The sequence below is a fragment of the Eutrigla gurnardus genome (assembly GCF_963514095.1).
Source record: "Eutrigla gurnardus genome assembly, chromosome: 9".
Lineage (NCBI taxonomy): Eukaryota > Metazoa > Chordata > Actinopteri > Perciformes > Triglidae > Eutrigla > Eutrigla gurnardus.
In genome coordinates, this window is record NC_139923.1 from 23389142 (window position 1) to 23407531 (window position 18390).

The 18390-nt window shown below is 43.8% G+C and overlaps 1 protein-coding gene across 1 annotated transcript in view; it reads right to left on the reverse strand.

Annotated features, from left to right (window-relative positions):
- Positions 1-444: 444 nt before the first annotated feature.
- abtb2b (ankyrin repeat and BTB (POZ) domain containing 2b) overlaps positions 445-18390 on the reverse strand; it is a gene marked incomplete at its 5' end in the record, with an annotated part of 38558 nt that continues 20612 nt past the window's right edge. The window contains 16 exons of the mRNA XM_084017582.1: positions 445-1644; positions 1939-2052; positions 2169-2237; positions 2398-2485; positions 2600-2702; positions 3005-3110; positions 3213-3391; positions 3474-3751; positions 4238-4373; positions 5189-5285; positions 5461-5562; positions 5681-5770; positions 5930-6095; positions 6189-6341; positions 11354-11564; positions 14975-15124. Coding sequence (XP_083873708.1) covers positions 1411-1644; positions 1939-2052; positions 2169-2237; positions 2398-2485; positions 2600-2702; positions 3005-3110; positions 3213-3391; positions 3474-3751; positions 4238-4373; positions 5189-5285; positions 5461-5562; positions 5681-5770; positions 5930-6095; positions 6189-6341; positions 11354-11564; positions 14975-15124 — 2276 coding nt within the window. The 3' untranslated portion in view covers positions 445-1410. The remainder of the gene's footprint in view (positions 1645-1938; positions 2053-2168; positions 2238-2397; positions 2486-2599; positions 2703-3004; positions 3111-3212; positions 3392-3473; positions 3752-4237; positions 4374-5188; positions 5286-5460; positions 5563-5680; positions 5771-5929; positions 6096-6188; positions 6342-11353; positions 11565-14974; positions 15125-18390) is intronic.

Consider the following 18390-nt stretch of genomic DNA (forward strand, 5'->3'; position numbering starts at 1 on the left):
TAGGCCTGTCATACAATTGCTAATAACTTACACAGTGCTGCCATTTATAATTAAGCTCTCAAAGGTATATTATTGTGTATTGATAGACTTGAGTCCATATCAGAAACGTAGAATCATTGAGGAAAGAATTAAGAATGCATGCTGGAATTATAATATATTATGTCCACCACCAACATTTATCAATTCTATTATAAGTTGTCATGCATGATTAAAAGGAGTTATAAAACCTTATAACTGCATTATAATGATTTATGAATGTGGTCATGATGCATTATAACCATGAGCTTCATATGAAGTGTTCTTGAATTTATTTCATTTAGTTTTTTTTATGTACATATGACTTTCATGTTGTGTATTTGCGTGTCTGGGTTGTTCTGGATTTCAGGTAAGTCTTTATAAAACCCACAAAACATATGGCAATGAAATATTTGTGAAAATTACCAACCTTGTTTACCAGGTTTATTACAATATTCAGCATTAAAACAGACTTTATCTATTCCAAATCCCATGTTGGACTCTGCTGTACCTGTATATAAGCATTAAACCTCAGCATACATAAGCTTAATTAACTGTTAAGAGTGTACCTGAAAAACAACAGCTACACGAAAGCAACTTTTCTTCAATAATATTAATAATTTGCTTGGATTAACAACAAAATAAAAAGGGAACACCCCGTTAAATACTCTCACATCTTTTCTCATTAAATACAAAATGTCCATCCCACACTTCAGTAAGTGTTTTGTTTCTCCGGTAATACTTTCTTAAAAATATAAAATAAAAAAACAAACAGTTACATAAAAAGCACATTTGTTAATCCAAAGCTTACATCAATGCTGCAGGTACTGAGTCTACCTATGTCCTCCCATTCTGCATTATTATCTGGACAGGAAAAAGCCAGATAATAAAGGTGATTCAGTCTATTGTTACTTTTCATAGCTTCAGTCAGAACCAGGAGGGTGCCGTTGATCCCAATCCAATTAGTTATTTTGCCAGTTTTGTCCAGTAGAGGGCAGCAGTGTTTCATAATTCGGAGCTCCCACCTGTTGCATCCATCTGTTGCTTTTCCGTTTAAGCTTCCCGAGCCTTGGAAAAAAAGCATTATATTGTCCAATTTTTCTTCATAAACATGCTGTACACTGCAATCAACGTCAAGATGGTGTGCGGGGCACAAAATGTGAAACGCTGAATCATCCACGCAGCGAAGCCTAACTGCTGATCTGCGTCGCAGAGTCAAAGCACCCTGGAAGTTGCTCGTTACCAGAGAGAGGATCAGGTGTTACTAAGAAAACATCTGTACTCAAACCATTTGAACAGCATCTTTAACATCTGATCCTGTGTCAGTGATAAGATGAAACGTCTGCTTCATTCTTATATCTGTCCTCTCTCTCGTCAGCAGCTGTCCTCTTGTTCTTAGACCCGGGAGGTGACGCAGAGAGAGCGTAGGCGTTGTGCCAGGGTGGCCTCCAGCTCCTCCAGAGGGGATTCTCCGCGGCTGTGAGCCAACGTGGAAGTGGAGTGGTTCCCTTGTCGGACCGCGGGGGGTCCCAACAGCAGGCTCCTGAAGCCCTCCCTCTCCAGTAGAGCAGGCATCTGCTGCAGGAAGTAACCTTCACAGAATGAGCTCAGCTCCACGGCGCCATGGGCCTGAGAAAAGAAGGGACAACGTGATGTCTTTGCCTCATTATAACTTAAACATGTAAAGAAAGAGAAATTCATTTCAGACATTTGTCATCAACATGGTGTCTTTCGAGCAGTAAATTAGATTTTTTTACCGATTGATGTGTGAAATTAGAATGCTCTCACTTCTACTGCAGGGATATAGTTTGTATTCATGCATTTTCTTTGATGAATCACCATAGTTCAGCACAGACTGTATAATAAAGCGTGCTTTTCTTAAAGTTCACATAATTGCACAATGTGAGTCGGTGTGCGTGTTACCTTGGCGGTCTTATAGATGCCGACTGCATTATCCAGGGTAATGAACTGAGAGCAGATGAGTTCACAGTGTCTTTGTAGCACTCCCAGCTGGAACAGACTAGCAGCCGACAACAACTGCAGGAGAAATCAAAATGTTTCAGTAACATAAAAAATTCAAAGCGTGGATACAGCAGTAAAGGGAACATTCAATTAGTTTGGTTACTAGTTTATGGATTAAGACAGATTCTCACCTCCAGCAAATCAGGCACAATAGTTCTCAGTGACTCTGTTCCTCCACAGTACAGGTATGACATCATCATCTGCAGAGAGATCAAAGGTCTTATTTAGGAAAAAGTCAGTATCGTAGCTGAACTAAATTATGTAGGAGTTATGTCAACTGTCTCCAGACCATTCCATCAGTCTGGATTCATTGTGTCACTCTAAAACTATGTTATACTAAGAGAAGAATTGATATGTTACCTGGAAAATGCTGTACTTAATGTCACTGATCTCAATCTCCTTGTGGGGGCTTCCGTCTGGTCCAGAGCATGCCAGAAGAGACCTGAATCTAAAAGAAAGCAAACATCTTTGTCAAAACCTTTTAGTTTTTTTTTTTTTTAATTAATGACCACTGTGTTTAAGTGTGTATTATTCTGTCCAGCGTGAAGCTGACTGCTCCCACCTGTCAGAAGCTGTGATCAGCAGGACTCTGTGGCCGTAGAACGGCTTCCCTTCCACCACAAACGTTACATCTGACATCTCCTGGTTATTCAGGAAATGAGGGTCTGTAGGAAAACATATCAGTACCTCTTTACAACTCCATTCCCAGGATGGAAGTCAGTCTGACCACTAATCCACTAATACACCAGCACATATTAAGCATTAATCTCAAACAATTTGCTTTTTCCCTCGCATGTATATCTCTAGGAAGATCCAGTAAATTGCTGATTATGTACACTGTGTATTACATTGTTTTGATCAACTATTTTATTAGGAGCTTGTTGTGTTTGCATTATGCAGCTTCATCTCTAAACACTGAGCTTTGTGTGTTCACATACACATCGATTAATAACCGTAGTTTCCTTACCCAACTGGGCTGAAAGCGTTGCCTTCATCCCGGGAATGGCTGGAAGAGGTGCCGGGCCAAAACAGTGACTAAAAATAGTCGCCAACTGCTGTATGATGGCATCATTCTGGAGGAAAATGAAATAGCAGTCAGGAGGGTTTTATACCACACATCCAAACTCATGAAGACAAGACAAGCAGACACTCTTGAGGTCTGTGTTGGACGGTACCTTGGTGGTACGTAAGATGTTGAACATCAGGGGCAGGCCTATGGTGACCAGCTCCTCGCAGTAGTCCTCCTCTCTGATCGTGGTGAACTCTCTGAGGAGTGAGAGGGTGACTACTGCCCTGGACTGCAGCTGGGCACAACGCAAAGATTCCAGCCACACGTGTAGTTTCCATGGCACACCTACACCAAAAGACAATAAAGGGTTGTCTGGTTTGCAAGATCACAAATTGAAAAGTAAAAGAAAATGACATCTGATAGGTACCCATAGCTCGCAGCTCCATGGTGACATCCAGGTAACCGTGCTCGGCGCTGTAATAGCTGGCCTCTTGCAGAGCCTTCATCCTAGCCTTGCAGAGCCTTGCTATGCCCACCTCCGGCAGGGACCCGTGGCTGGAGGAAGGGGTGGGGATGGGGGAGAGAGGGAGGAAAGGACAGATCCCGACCTCCTCACCCTCCACCCCCTCGGCTAAGATCTCCTCCAGAGACAGGACATCCTCTTTGACTTGCTGGGGCTGAGTCAGGAGCTTTCTCAGCACGTTCCTGACAAGATAAATGGGAGGAAGAAGCGAGGAAGAAAGAGGACAAAGAAGGGAGGAGGGAAAGAAAGCACGAAAACATTAATATGTGTCCGAGCTACAACGCGTACATCCATTTCTGTGACCCCTGTGCCCTCCTCCCTGATTACTTAATCTGTCACCTTCACTGTGGAATGTGAAGTGTTGAGTCTACATTGTGTTCAGACATATACACTGTGAACAGGTGGAGAGGGTAACGCTTCCAGTTGGTCTTTGGAAACAGATGGGCTCTGAATAGAAGGAGCCCCCGAATTTGTATTTCTCTCATACTGTGAAACGTTCAAGGTCTTCTATTTCACCGCATGATAAAAGGGACGAATCTCTCCTCAAACCTCAGATGCAGACATGTGACAGAGTGTTGACATAGTTCGTTATTTCCATGTTACTGTGCAGTTAAGAGGCAGTTTGTCGGAGCAACGGTTGACAGCGTGTCGTTTTCAGAGACGCATACCTGTGTCCGTGTGCCGCAGCGTGACTGAAGCAGTTCATGTCTTCGTAGAGGGATGACGTGAGGGCATTTCCATCGTGGTTCTTCGATAAGGGGTCAGCGCCTCGTGCCAGGAGCAAACTAACCATCTCATAGTTGCCTAGGAAACACATAAACAAGTTAATTACATACAGATCCTATTTAAATGAGATGTATTAGATATATTACCATAAATGTTTATTTGTGTTTCCCCCCCACTGGTACAGTCTACTCCATATTTTTGAATGGTTATCACATCACCACACGACTGTTAAAGTTCATTAGTTTCATTTTGATTGTGTTGTTATTACATTATTAATTCACAAACACTCTAGATGTCTTCTTTCTGTCTGTTATTGCACTTCCTCCTGTAACGTTTCACCACATTACTTTGCATTTTCAAACAAGCCGACGCATTCATTCATATTAGGGCTCTATTTACACACTGTCATTGCTGCTATGTAGAGCATGCGTCTCTTTTACTACTAGCTATGTGTGGCTTTTACGTGATCCCGCAGAGGAATGCTGCCCAGAGGCTTCTAAACAACCACAGGCAGATCTTCAACTGCTCTCACTTTGCCTTTATTTACCCTCTCATTTCCTTGTTCCTCCAGCCACCGTGTCATTCACTACTCAAATCCCGTGCTACTTTTGCTCGCCCTCTTGGAAAACTAGCACACTGCTGTATCGGTGACTGGAAATTGTGAGTTATTATTAGTTTGATTTGCAGAACATTACGACAGCGGCTCCTTTATTCATCTCCTTGTGTCTCCCTTCGACAGACTGCCTGCCTGTATACTTAAGTAGTAATGTAACTTTAATAGATGAGGTCAGTATACAGACCTTGTGTAAGTCAGGCAATACTCTGACATCAGCTGTGCCCTGTGTTGAACTGTGTGTGTGTTTGTGTGTGTGTGCATACGTGTGTTTGCCCACCTGCTGCAGAAGTCAGCTGCAACGGGGTGTCTGCCGTGTTCTCCTGTCCGTTGCGGACCGCCGCCCCCTCCACGTTGGCGCCTGCGTCCAACAGGAGCTGGAGATACACACCACAGCCGTTATATTGTGCAACGTGTCACACCCTGTAACTCATTTGTGGCCTGACCTCTGACCCCACATTTGTCACTCAACTTTTTGAAATTATAACATCACATCCATAGTTTTCTCAGGGCTGGAGGGCAACCTGCATTTACTGTGTCCGTGGTTCCTACCTGCACTACAGAGATGTGTCCGTGAAGCACAGCGAAGGTGAGAGCTGCCCAGTGTCGACTGTCAGGATGCACAGAGGGATGCTTGGGGGAGCACGGGGGAATCTGGCAGCACAGGAACACATTGGGAATTACACACCGACTTCAAGATCATACTCTCGAATCAAATGTTCAGCATTTAAATAAAAGTATCCATATGTTTAAATTATTGGAGCGTACTTACTGCTACGTCAAGGTTGGCCCCGGCATCGATCAACATCTGGACTAAGGCTTCGTCTCCAGCTGCGCAGGCATACATCAGAGGAGTCATGCCCTGCGTGACGAACAGGAAGAGCATGAAAAAGGAGAACGCATACATGAAGTGCTGCCTAAAAAAAAAAAGATCCACGAGTACGAGTGCATATTTACTGTATATTCCCCTCAACAAACATTGTTAATAGAAACCACATTCAAAGAGACAGATGTTCAGTACCTGGTCGTCCATGCTGTTGACTCCATCTGGCCCCAGCAGATCGATGGCTTGGCCAATGAGATCCGTGCGTCCGCAGTTGAGCATCCGAAAACCCAAGTCCAGGTGGAACTTGTCTGTGGCGGCTTTGGAGTCGAGACGCTTGAAGGAACTAAAGCAACATTCGGGCCTGATGGAGACAGAGACGCAGAATGAGATAATAAAACGATAGTATAATTACATGTAGTACAACCCGTGTGAGTGTATGTGTGTTCTCATTTACTTCAGCTGTCTTGGTTCACAGTCCAGTCCTGGAAGGAGTAGCCTGGCGGTCTGTCTGACATCATCACTGTCCACCAATAGACTCTTGCGATGCTCAGCGTGAACTATGGCCACCCTCATCCACTCCATCAGAGGTGGCAGCAACAGGAATGGCCTGTAAAAAGAAAATATATATATATGTATAAATAATTCCATCTCTTGTCTTCTATATTCATGGTACAAAAGAACTGAGTTGTACACAGCAACGTCTGTTTGGAAGCCTCGTGATACAGTCATGTTGGGAGGGAACTCATAAACCGTCTTTGACCAGATGATTTATGTCTGGTATTACTTCCACTAAGCCTGACCTCACTGGTCACAAACTGTACAGACACCCCACCTCTACAGCTTTCACACACCAGATACAGCACAAACTCTCCTTCAGCGTCATCATACGTGCAAGCAGACGCACTCGAATAACAGCTGCGTACACACACACGTGACTCATCAGTGTTGGCTGCCAGGTGTTGCAGTGAAACATCTGTGAGATGTGACGGGAGACGATAACGGAACTGTGACTTCATTTGCGCTGCGAGTTTTGATAAACAAAAACACTGCAGAGAGGCTTCTGAATAAATCAAGCCTATTTTTAAACCAGCTGGAGTCGTGCTAATCCACCTCGGAGGGATGAATGTAGGTGCAGCACTCGCGGCATTGTTATGGATGCTGTCTAGGGAAGAGAGACCAAGTGGAACTAAAAAGATTAAAATAGAAACGACAGATAAGATCGACCTGAAAGAAGCAGGGAACAAAAGAAAATGACATTAATTACGGGGAGGCAGGAGAGTAAACATCAGTGGAGGAGTAGAAGGGATTAGGCCTGCTGCTGAGAATGTTGTGAATGTGGCATTCGAAAAGTCTTTTGACCAAAAGCCTTCAGAAACCGCTGGTGATGCGACGCCACATCAAGCCGGTTATCTGGTATTAATTCCGTCTTGTATGTGCCTTTATCTCACCATATGTGCTCGTGAACAATGACATGCTATTGTTGCTTTGCTTTTGATCCTATGGAGTATGTTAATGATCGTGTGAACGCTGCCTTTTTCCTGCTGTGATGTTATTCTTTGCAGCGGTTTCAACTTTGTTCTGAGGAAGATGCAAACATTCTGATGCATATCATGAATACAGATGAGAGCCAAGCATGCAGCGCTGTAGTGTGGATGCTATAGGGATTGTAGTTACTGTTAATGAGCACAGGGAACCCCTGCAGTGCCATTTATTCTCCTCAAGAACACCCTCTCATTCTTCAGTGATTAGTTAATAATATTGTAAAGACACTCAAATGGATCCTCTCCATTTTATCACAGGGTATCAGAATGTAAATGACTTTCATTCCTCACTCAATGTAACATTTATATGACTTAAACAACAATTTAACAACCAAATATATAGAAGAACCTTTGTTAAATTAAAATCAATTGCCGTTGGATCCAACTGTGTCGAGTAAAGCAGGTATGATGACAACTAAAAACTTTTACAAACAATATTCTGTTGACTTATAATAACTGCATCGCAGGCACTACTCTACTATAATTAAGGCCTCGAAATAACTTCTAAATTAATAAATTATTATCTAAATAATAAATAAATAACCAGACATTGAGGAGCCCACAGATACACTGCCGTCCCTTGTTCCTGTCTATTTTTATCTTCTAGCTCTGATGTCATGTGTTGTTCAGTACTTTATCAGTCAGTGATGAGTCGGATGGAGAGACCCTACTGTCACCCAGGCGTGACAGTTTACAAGCAGACGATGGGATGAGGGAGGAGGAGGAGGAGGGGAATGCTAAATGGGTCTGATAGATGCATATATGGAGGGTTTGGGTGTTTGGGAAATGCCTGGGAGGCAGGTGGGGTATGTCATAATGAAGAAGGGAGAAGGGGGATGGTTTGGAGATAGTGCTGCGGGTGGAGAGTGAGAAGAATGTCCTGTTTTTGAGGTGAGGAAGGGCAGCGGGCTTGGAAATCAATGTAATACTCCTCTTAATGGGCTTCAATCACAATAAATCGGACTGTGTCGGAGTCCGTTTCATTCATGTGTGCTCTTGTCTGCGTCTATCTTCCTGAATGCCACAAGGCATCCACTCAGCTACTTTACTGCATGCTTGCTCTGAGGCATGCATGTGGCCTTGGCACTAATCTAGAGCTAAAGCAGCTCCAATCAACCGTATCAAGCTTTTAACACTTATTGATCCATCAGAGAGATTTTCCCTGGCCTTCACTTCATAAATCAGTATTTCACAGCATGTGTTTATGTGAGTAAAAACAATTTCTTGTCTCTGCTTAATAACGTATGTGGTTTTCTTTCATGGCCAGAAATACTGGTTTTCCAATAAATACTTTCAGCTGCTGTTAAACCAATTAACCTTGTATGTGTGCTGGTGTGTGTGTGTGTGTGTGTGTGTGTGTGGGTCGTAGAGGTTCTACATAAAATTGTGCATCAACACAAATCAGCTGAGACCATATGTGTATCCACCTCTGCCAGTGGCCCATGGCTGCAGACAGATGGAGCATGTCTGTACCATCAACCACGCAGCTGTGGGCCTTTTCCCACAAGTCATCCCTCCTCCGTTCCTCCGTCTCCCTCCATCTGAACCGAACTCCCCCGTACACCTCCCATCTGACCCCTGTGTCTGGGTTACGTCCCTCAGCCCGAAACACAAACTCCGGCTTCTTCCGCGACATCAAAGCCGGGCCTCCTGTTAGCACTGAAACTAGATAGCGCTACTGGCTAGCCTACTGACCCGACATGCTGCGGCTGCACACTGAGAGCAGCGGGACGTAGACACACATGCAGGCGTGCATACGCAAACTCTCCCACACGTGTTCACAGACATGCATGCATATAAAGCGTTTGCTGTGATTCATGGCGCCGTTCTCTCACCCGGCTAGTCATAAAATGACCGTCAGCTCAAACTAAGGAGGGGTGTGTTTGAACTCCAAGCTGTCCAGCATGAAAAGCGAAGGCTTTTCTCCATCACACATGCTGCACTGACCCCGTGTGTCCAGTGTAGCCACTGTGATTACCTTCATGTTTCAGAAAGCCCATCGTGTGGTGCAGAGGGGTGAAGGTTAACCACTGATGTAGAGTCAGATTACTCCGTTAAAGGCTCTACAAGGGGGGAAGTGAGCATATCTGATGTAGCTGTGGTTAGCTGTAAGCTCCACTGGCCACTTCTTATCGCAGTAACACATCTATCCATTAGTGTTCCCTTCCATCCGGGGAAAGAGGCAGAAGGGTCGCGGTGGTTTGTCCAGCAGAGTGTTTGGAAGTCCTCACTGGGTGGAGAGACTAGAGACGGCTTAAAGCGTGCGACTGAATGCAATACTAAGTAAACAGACACTGGTGTTTGCTAACTACAACTAAGCACCGGGTTTAAAGGATGATGAGGGGAAAAGGGCGTCTCTCGTAGTCAAGAATTCTGCTACAAGGCTCTCACCAGGCTCCCTATAATGTTTGATGATGTGGCCCACACGGATTTAGTGGTTTTGGGTTTCCCCCAAAGATTTTTATGAAGCCCTCAATAGAGCGTGAGCCAAAGTGATCGAGAGGCCCGTTGGAGGAGAGCAATCTGTATCGTTACAAGGCGCTCACGTTATAAACGCTGGCAAGTTTCCACCGCCGTTCTCTTCTACCCTGAGTGTCGTGGATGCTAACAGTGACACTGCACACAGAGAAGCATGCAGGCTAATCAGTAGACGCCTAGAAAGCAGCCCATATATAGTATACACTATAACAGCATGCTAAATCATTTCACACTGCACACATAAAGCAGCCTGATACACACCCAACATTAAAAACATCTGACGACTTGGAGGAAACAGCCAGGTTAGGGAAAAGAGGGGTGTGTATTTGCTGTTCTGTTCTCTTTGATGCTAATGAGGAGCCCACCTTTGCTCACTCACGCTGTGTCTGTTCATTATTAAATGTATAGAAGCCAGCTGGCTCTGACTGCAGACACGTGCATGCATGGATGTGTGTGTGTTTAGGTATGAGATTTGACTGATTTCATCACTAAAACTTTTCACCAAAGTATAACCTCACAGATGTCTTGCCGCCGTCATAACCAAACAATCTCACACGTGAATTTCTAATTAATTGTGGGGGGAAAAAATACAACAAATGCTTTAGTGCGAGCTGCATCCCATTTGTATGTATTTGAGTGAGTGCTACCTTTAGAGCGGCCTCCATACATCCGTTTAAAAGTGTAATTAACCTTTACACGTAGAAGACCACGTTACTTTCCACTGACATCTTAAACATATGGTTACTCTGGAGCACATGTTTTTGTTCCTGTGAGACCAGGGCACAGATGTGTGGGCAGGCTGCAACTACTTTACTCACACACACACACACACACACACACACACACACAGTTGTAACTACTAATCTTACCTTAACTGAGGGCAGACATAAACTATAATCTCTCACGCTGATTGCTACCGAATACCACAGTTACTGCAGTTATGCAGCCAACGTTTTTATCAGTTCATTTTGGAGTGAAAGAGATATGACTTGAAAATGATGAGAATAATCAGGTATACAGCTAGAAGCTATTGGAAGTGCAAGAATGACCACAATTGTTCTGCAAAGCCAACCCGAGGAAGATCTGAGGAGACTCTAACAGGATTACAGACCATTAGCACCTCTTGAAAATTCCTTAAATCACCAGTCTGCAGCCTAATTTACACACTAAAGGTGCAATGAACCCTTCTATCAGGCTAACACCTGGAGTGTTCACCTGTAATTTGCTAACACGTCAATGACTAGAGGGCAATGGGATTAGGATTGACTAAAGAAAGAGAGATCTGAGAGACGTTGTGTGTGAAAAAAACTGCTCCCTTGATTAGAAGCTGTTAATTCCTGAGTGGATGTTTGTGCTGGAATTAATTACATTTCTGTCAACCTAAAGAACCAAATCAAATCTTCTCTAATTACAGATTAAATCAGGAAACCAAAGCATAAAATGCATGAAAGGAGAAGCAAGAATGCTATGAAACCTAGGGTGGATCCAAACCCCAAATGGAGAAAAAGATCACCGCTTAGATTGGATATTTTACTGCCTGTCATACACTTTGGAGAGCATCTAAAAAACACGCTCTTATCTGGCCATGCATGACTCCCACCTCTCCTTGCTGAGCGCCATGCGTGGGGGATCTAAGTTGGGATTCTCCATGGACTCCATTTGTGGGCAGCGCAGGAAGTAGTAGAGGGTGTGGAGGGCGTCCGGCGACCAGGACACGGGCTGCTGGGGACGGGCGTGGCGTGCTGGGCTCAGTCCTGGGCGCACCGCGCTCAGGCGCTGCATGTGGTGCATTGCACGGGACACCAAGTCACCTGGAACAAAGGATATAATAACAATACATTGGAGTTACACTGTTCAGTAGATATTTGTTGTAATAAATACATGATGCTTCATTTAATGTACTCAGTTCTTCAAAACATCAAATGTTCCTGGTATGTGGGTCGGGTTTCACATTAAAAACTTACTATAACAAACGTTCCCAGTGCTCGGTTTAAAGCCTGCAGGCTCCTAATCCAACTGGATTTCCCCTTTTCCTAAACCACTTACATTCAAACCTCCTTTACTGTCATTACTCTCGCTCCATGTCACTAGTGGTATTTGCCATTAGCAGCATCATTATCAGTAAACACAGCCAGACGGCCAGTCTAAACAGCCATTCGTCTTTAATCATGGCACGAGTAAAAGGGAGTACAGACAGTTGATCACAGGCTCTAATGAACCATTTAACTGTTACTGTATTGACAGATTTCAATTACTGCACTCAGCCTGGAGAGGCGTGTTGTCAGTCACAAGTCAGTCTGAAGTCTTGAAAAAAAAAAAAAAATCTGTTTTTTTTCTTTCTGACTAATCGTGTGAAAACAGCGCTTTGTTGAGATAAAGATATATAGAGGGTTCTTCCTCCCACACGGTGAGCTAAGTGGACAAACGCGTGAACTTGGATGAAGGCCAATTCACATTACTGGACGTAGAGTGTAATATATGAGAGCGTGTAAACCTAAGTAGACATTAATAGATGCAAAAGAGGGTGCAGGGCTGCGAGGAGCAGAGGTTGTATATAACTAGTGTGTGACCATGTGTCACACTATCAGTTGTCACAGGGAGGGGATGTGGAGGAGGGGCAGAGGGAGGGCAAGATGAGGGAGAGAAGCCAGGTTGAACTTCGGATCGTGTAACGCTCATTTAGCATAATTACCCCCTGGGTTAATTTCTAACCAGATTACCGTGAGAGGGAGGGGGCCTGGGGGACGAGGCGGGTGGGTCCAGTAGTGTGAGTGTGTATGTGAGTGGATATTTAGGGGTTTGGGGGACTTCGAGGGAGAGATTGGGGTGATCCCCCCCCTAAAAAACAGACCCCACTTCAAGTTGAAGGGCCTCCTTTGTGTTAACCACAACCAGCAGTCCCTCCAGGAGGTCTCCCAGGAATTCTTGCCCAAGATGGAGAGCCTCTCCCCGGCTTTCCAGCCCGTATTGTGCCCCGAGGCTAAACCGAGCTCCAGGGGTCAGAAGGATATGAAATACTTCATTCTTAGATTACAGCTTATATTGGAGGCTTTGTGGAAGCCTGGAAAGTCAATAAACTGGGACTGGCCTGCATGTTGAATACACACTGACCATATAAGCCTCTTAGGTCAAAGTTACAAGATAATAAAATGTCGTAAAGAATAAGAAAACTCAAAGATGACGACAATACCGTCAATTCAGGACACAAATTTGCATCTGGGCTCTGTGTGACCCCCAGATTGCCAACTGGATCTACAGACTTAAGCACAAAGCTCATTTAATTATGGTTAACCTGGCCCTGATCTTTAATATTTCCTTTACTTTACTGGATGGTGAAAAACTAATAGTTTCCCATAGTTGGTGAAGACCACCGTGGAGCTGAAAATGAAAAATTAAAATGTGAATGAATACAACTTTCAGAGCCAATCCACTGCTTACACTACATTTTCAAAAAATCTTGGCCATTTAGCTGAAATGTCCAGTAACTTGCCATCCATTATCCATCATGTTTATGAACGCTGTGTGTTCCTGTGTCTGGCCAAGTCCAGTCTAGAGATCCCGCAGGACTGAGTAGCTTGGTACAGATGCTCCTGTGTTTGCTCTTGGACTCTGATCAGAGTGCCAAACCCTCTGTGTTTTTGTTGTGTGTATGTGTATCAGTGAACGCATGCCTGTGGGTGTGTGTGTATATATATATATGTGTGTGTGTTTGTAGGCGCGAATGAGTCTGAAGGATGCCAGCCTGCCCAGAACAGCCCAGCTTCACACCGCCGGAGAGTTGTGGCACAAAGGGACCACTGAGCGAGTGAGAGAAAGAGTGTGTCTGTGTTTGAGAGAGTGTGTGTGCACACTTTCTTAATGCCTCACTAACGACGGCGGTGCATGAACGTGGCCTTGTGCTGGAGGAACAAATGGCAGAGTGTTAGCTCATTTGGAGAAGAAAACCTATCCTCACTCACACCGACACTAATCTCCACCCCCCCCTGCACCGACAACCTCACTCTTCACCTCTATAGCTTTCCGTCCCCTTCCCCAAATATGAACTCCATCCTTAAATCATCCCCCGTTCCCAACTCCATCCCCTGGTCTCCTTCTAGTCTTTTTCTCACTTTTTTAATGAGCTGCTTCCAGTTCTCCATCATCTGCCAACTTCAGCAGAGCCTCCAGTTCAAATAAACCGTATGTACAGTAGAGTACAGTATGACTGTGTCAGCATGCTGCTCTGTTTACCAATCATGTGTATGAAACACGGTCATCTAGAACTGGCAACGGTTCATGAAACCCATCCAATCATTCAGGCTCTGGAATGGAAGAAAAGTCACCGGGAGGTCCCGAACCTCTCAACAGATTTACACTTCCCCTGACTAGATCCTTGTGTAAAGTCTCGGGATTTTAAAGAGACGTTTGTAACAACCATCACAATAAAAAATGTAACTTTGGAACAGAGATGTGATTGAAGCTTCTGTCAAATACCCAATGAACCACTGTCAGAAAAATTCAAGGTAATTATGCTACAAAACATTTGAATGTCCCCTATTTCCAATAATCTGGGACATAAAGACAAGTATTTTGTTTTCTATCGATTCGAACCGAAGCTTCTTAAAGAAACATCCATCCCTGTTGATGAAAATCAGGCTACAAGAAGCGGACACACGGCAACGTTTTTTCTCAGGTTGACTAACTTTTGGAGGGAAAACAACATTCAGAGAAGCAGACTGCTTTGCAAAAAAAGAGCAGGGAGAGACAAAATGCAATCAGACGCATTATCATTGGCCTCTCCAGAGCTCCATGTGAAGATAAACTATCCCTGTGCTCGCTTTCAGAAACATTAGAGGACATTCAGAATAAGGCACACGCTGGGGCTTATCACAAGACACACAGTGACTTTAAAAAAACATCACTATTATCTCGGCTTGGCACTCGGCTGTCTGAAATAACAACCTTTTTGGCAGGGCAAAGGTTCCCTATCTCCCATAGTTAACAGTAAGGGAATTCAAGGTATGTTTAGAAAGTGTTCAGAATGTGGTTAAGTATTTAAAAAAAAGACAATTAGTTCATAATTTCTTGGAATGTTTACTTGTCTGTAATAACATGAATGTTTTATAGCTTCACTGTAACTCAGAGGAATTTAACAGATCAAACATGTAATGTGAAAAAGAAAAACACTCATCTATCATATCAAATAGATCCAGGACCACACACACTATTCTGGACTACTCACTGAGTTCAGAAATGCTGCCCACACAGGTGGCCAGCAGGGACTGCTCCAGCGTCCTCAGCTCCAGCTGGGCATAGGCATCCTCCCTGCTGTCCACCGACGTCTGCTGGTTCTCCGTGTAGGGGCTGAAATGGGCCGGCAGAGACAAAACCCCTAAAGGGACAAAAGCAGAGAGACAGAAGAGCGTTTATGATTAATGCGATATAGGTTTGTGAGCGGTGCAAACAAACAGACATTACAGCCGTCCACACTGCTTCTGCAGAAATCCCAAGGCTGTGAGTGCTGGTGGTATTTACACAGTGTATTTGTAATCCTAGTAACGTGTAACCCACACCGCTGAGGGCAAAGGAACACACGAGGGAACGTGAGCCTTGCTCTAACACATTCAGGGAAAACAAACAGAGTGCACAGTGACATCAGGCTAATACAAACACAACAAATGCAGACTGCATCCAGAAGCAGGCCGAGGCCTCGCAGTGAGAAATATCAAGACAGACTAAGATCGAATTGTTTGCGCAGGTTAAATCCCCTTTAAATATCAAACATTCCCTAATGTTTGCACATGCTTGATGCGTACTCATATCTGCAGACATTTTGCAGAAGTCTCGACAAACATAAGGATAGTTACAGACGAGTAAGTACATAGTTAAAGCTGATGTGATTCTCTAGTATGTAGGAATACTCAGTAGGATAAAAGTTTGGTAGAGTTCACATTAAGGATGTCATCAATCAACAGTGCTACAGGGGTCAAACTAAGACCACCAGAAGTCCAGGACCCTAACAACCGGACCATTATTACACACACAGATTCGGAAACATACAAATGTGGTTATAAAAGAAGGAGGATTTGTTACATCGTCATGAGTTTTATAGAAAACTTCACTAACTCTTTACTGTAAAGTCTTTGCTAAGTATTTGATGCACTGGAGGTAAAAAAAAAAACCTTAAACCTTAAAAGACTAAATTCAATTTTAAATTGTAAAAGGAGAGACGATACATTAAAAATTACATTAATTACATTAATCAAAAAGACAAGTAGAACTGCCAATGAATACTTATGCTTATGAATACAGGATGAAATCACTGATTCCTTTTTTTTGCAGGGTACTCCATCTACTGTCATGGCTTGTGGTGTAACTACAGTAATTCCCAGGACACGTGTGGTATTTCCTCTTTGAATGAACCCCCTAGAGACCCAGTCAGGCAGACAAACTGGATGCATAATGTTAAGAAGAACATATATAATCTGTCAAAGGAGTATCACTTACCTCCCTGCATAAAATCAGTTAACAGACAGGTTGATAAGTTACTGGTTACACCAGGTTTACTCTTTTATTCTACATGACAGCTGACTGTCAGACCAATTGCCGGTGAGGAGATAACATCATTCTCGTAAAACCCGGAGATATCATCCTCTTCCCCTGCGTAACCCCTTCTGATTCTTGTTTTCCAGTTAAAACGGATAGAACTTTTGACAAATGAAGGAAAAAACACGGCTTGCTGTTTTCTGCCTCTAAGTATGCTGGCTATTATCGCCCACACCCTCATTAGTTTTGTCTGGAGCAATATGTGGCTGTGTGAGAACCAGAGTGTGCTGCTAGCTACCGTGCAGCGAGTTGATCTGAGGGAAGACGGTTAGCTGCCCAAAGGTTAACCTTTATTCTGGCTCCAGTAGCAAAAGGGAATGCTCTGCCAAGCCAGAGGAAATGAGTGGGAGATGGCAGGGGACAGAAAAGAGAAATGGAAAAGAGGGGGGGAAGAGATCCAGGCATGTTTCTGATTTATTTACAAAGCCTGAGGGACAAAAAAAAAGTCTCCTCATCTCAAACTCTCCCAAAACAGAGAAGATGGGCCGCCATCCCAAAAATGACATTCCCATGTGCTTCCGGCGAGTGTCCTCTATTGAAATCCGAGAGAAAATATGCTGATGTGTTGCAAAATGCGAGCAGCACAGCTTTATTTGCAACATGCTGTCAACTGTGTATGGACAGAAGCACACACAGTGTTTCATAATAAAAGAAGAGGTCATCTATGAGACAGTATTTAATCACGTGTGCTGGATGTAAACAATCATCCTCTGTATGACTGTATGTCTGAAAACACTGATATGTTCCTCAAAACAAAGCCCTAAAGAAATCCACAGCAGTGCTTTATAATTGAGAAACACTGGAATTAAAGATATGTTCACTCCAGCAGAGATATGCTGTCAAAGGGAATTTAGTCTCATATGAAAAGTGTAACTCCATCTCTCTCCCCCTCCTCTCTCTCGTACTTTCCCTGCACCATCTGACTTGTATAGTATGTGCTGACTCCCCGTTCCCACACAATGGAAACGGCTGCGTCTAGCAGAGTACCGCTGCTACAAAGAACACGTGTGTCAGACGACCAAACTGTACATAAAACAGCATCAACACATCCCTGTTCACTCACCGAAGCACAAACATACCCATCATGTTGGTTTGCACTTCTTTGATGTTCCCATTCAGGTATTTTGCTAATTGTTTTGCTTGTTAATCAGCCTTTAAAATTACCTCTTTTTCCACATTAATCTCTAAAGGTCTTGGACTATATTTTCACAGAAAAACAGGGGGTTTTCATAGTAATGGCTGCATTTTCGAGAAAAACGTTATTGTGTTAACTTTCCCATGTTCTGCATACTCCCCCTCCCCTCGCTGTGTATACACACCACCGTGTTTTATGACCACCATAACTACGGTGGCCTCCATGACGGAGTATGAGGTGTTACTGCATGTGACATGTAATGTGAATACCTCATTCAGAAATGGCTCGATTCCAGCTCATGTCAGACAGACTCCTCCCTGTACATTCGGAGGGATTCTGTCTCATTAGTGTGAGTGAGGGTGTGTGGAAAAAAAATTAACGTGTCGGCGTGTGCAAGACCGTGTTAGCAATAGTGTGCAAATGACAATAATTGTTCTGACTCCCTGCAGTGTGTGTAATTCACCAAGAACCTCACATTGACTTTTCTCCAGTCTTCAAACTCTACCTATTTGCATATTAAATGGTTTAAAATAGAAACCTAGTAAAAGCTGGAGGACTAATTAAATCAGTAAAATGAACCGGTAAACTCTTCAGCAACTGTTAAAGCACACTTTAAATTCTTTACAAACCAAGCCTGTCAAACATGCATGGACCCTCCTGTTCTTTTACAGAATATAAACTGAGCACGCCCTATAATAGACGCGTCTTGAACAAAAGCAAATATGTTTTGAAATGCTAATACAGTTTCAATTGATTCTTCCATGTTCGTTCAAAGCTGTGGCAAATATTCCTAAACCACCACACTCCGTAGTTCCCACAGTCCCACCCCGCTGCTCGCTTCACCGCTGAACCCCAGCCTGCGTCATTGGGCCCCGATGTAGGTCTGCAAGCTAACCAGGGCCTGTCCCCACCACCAC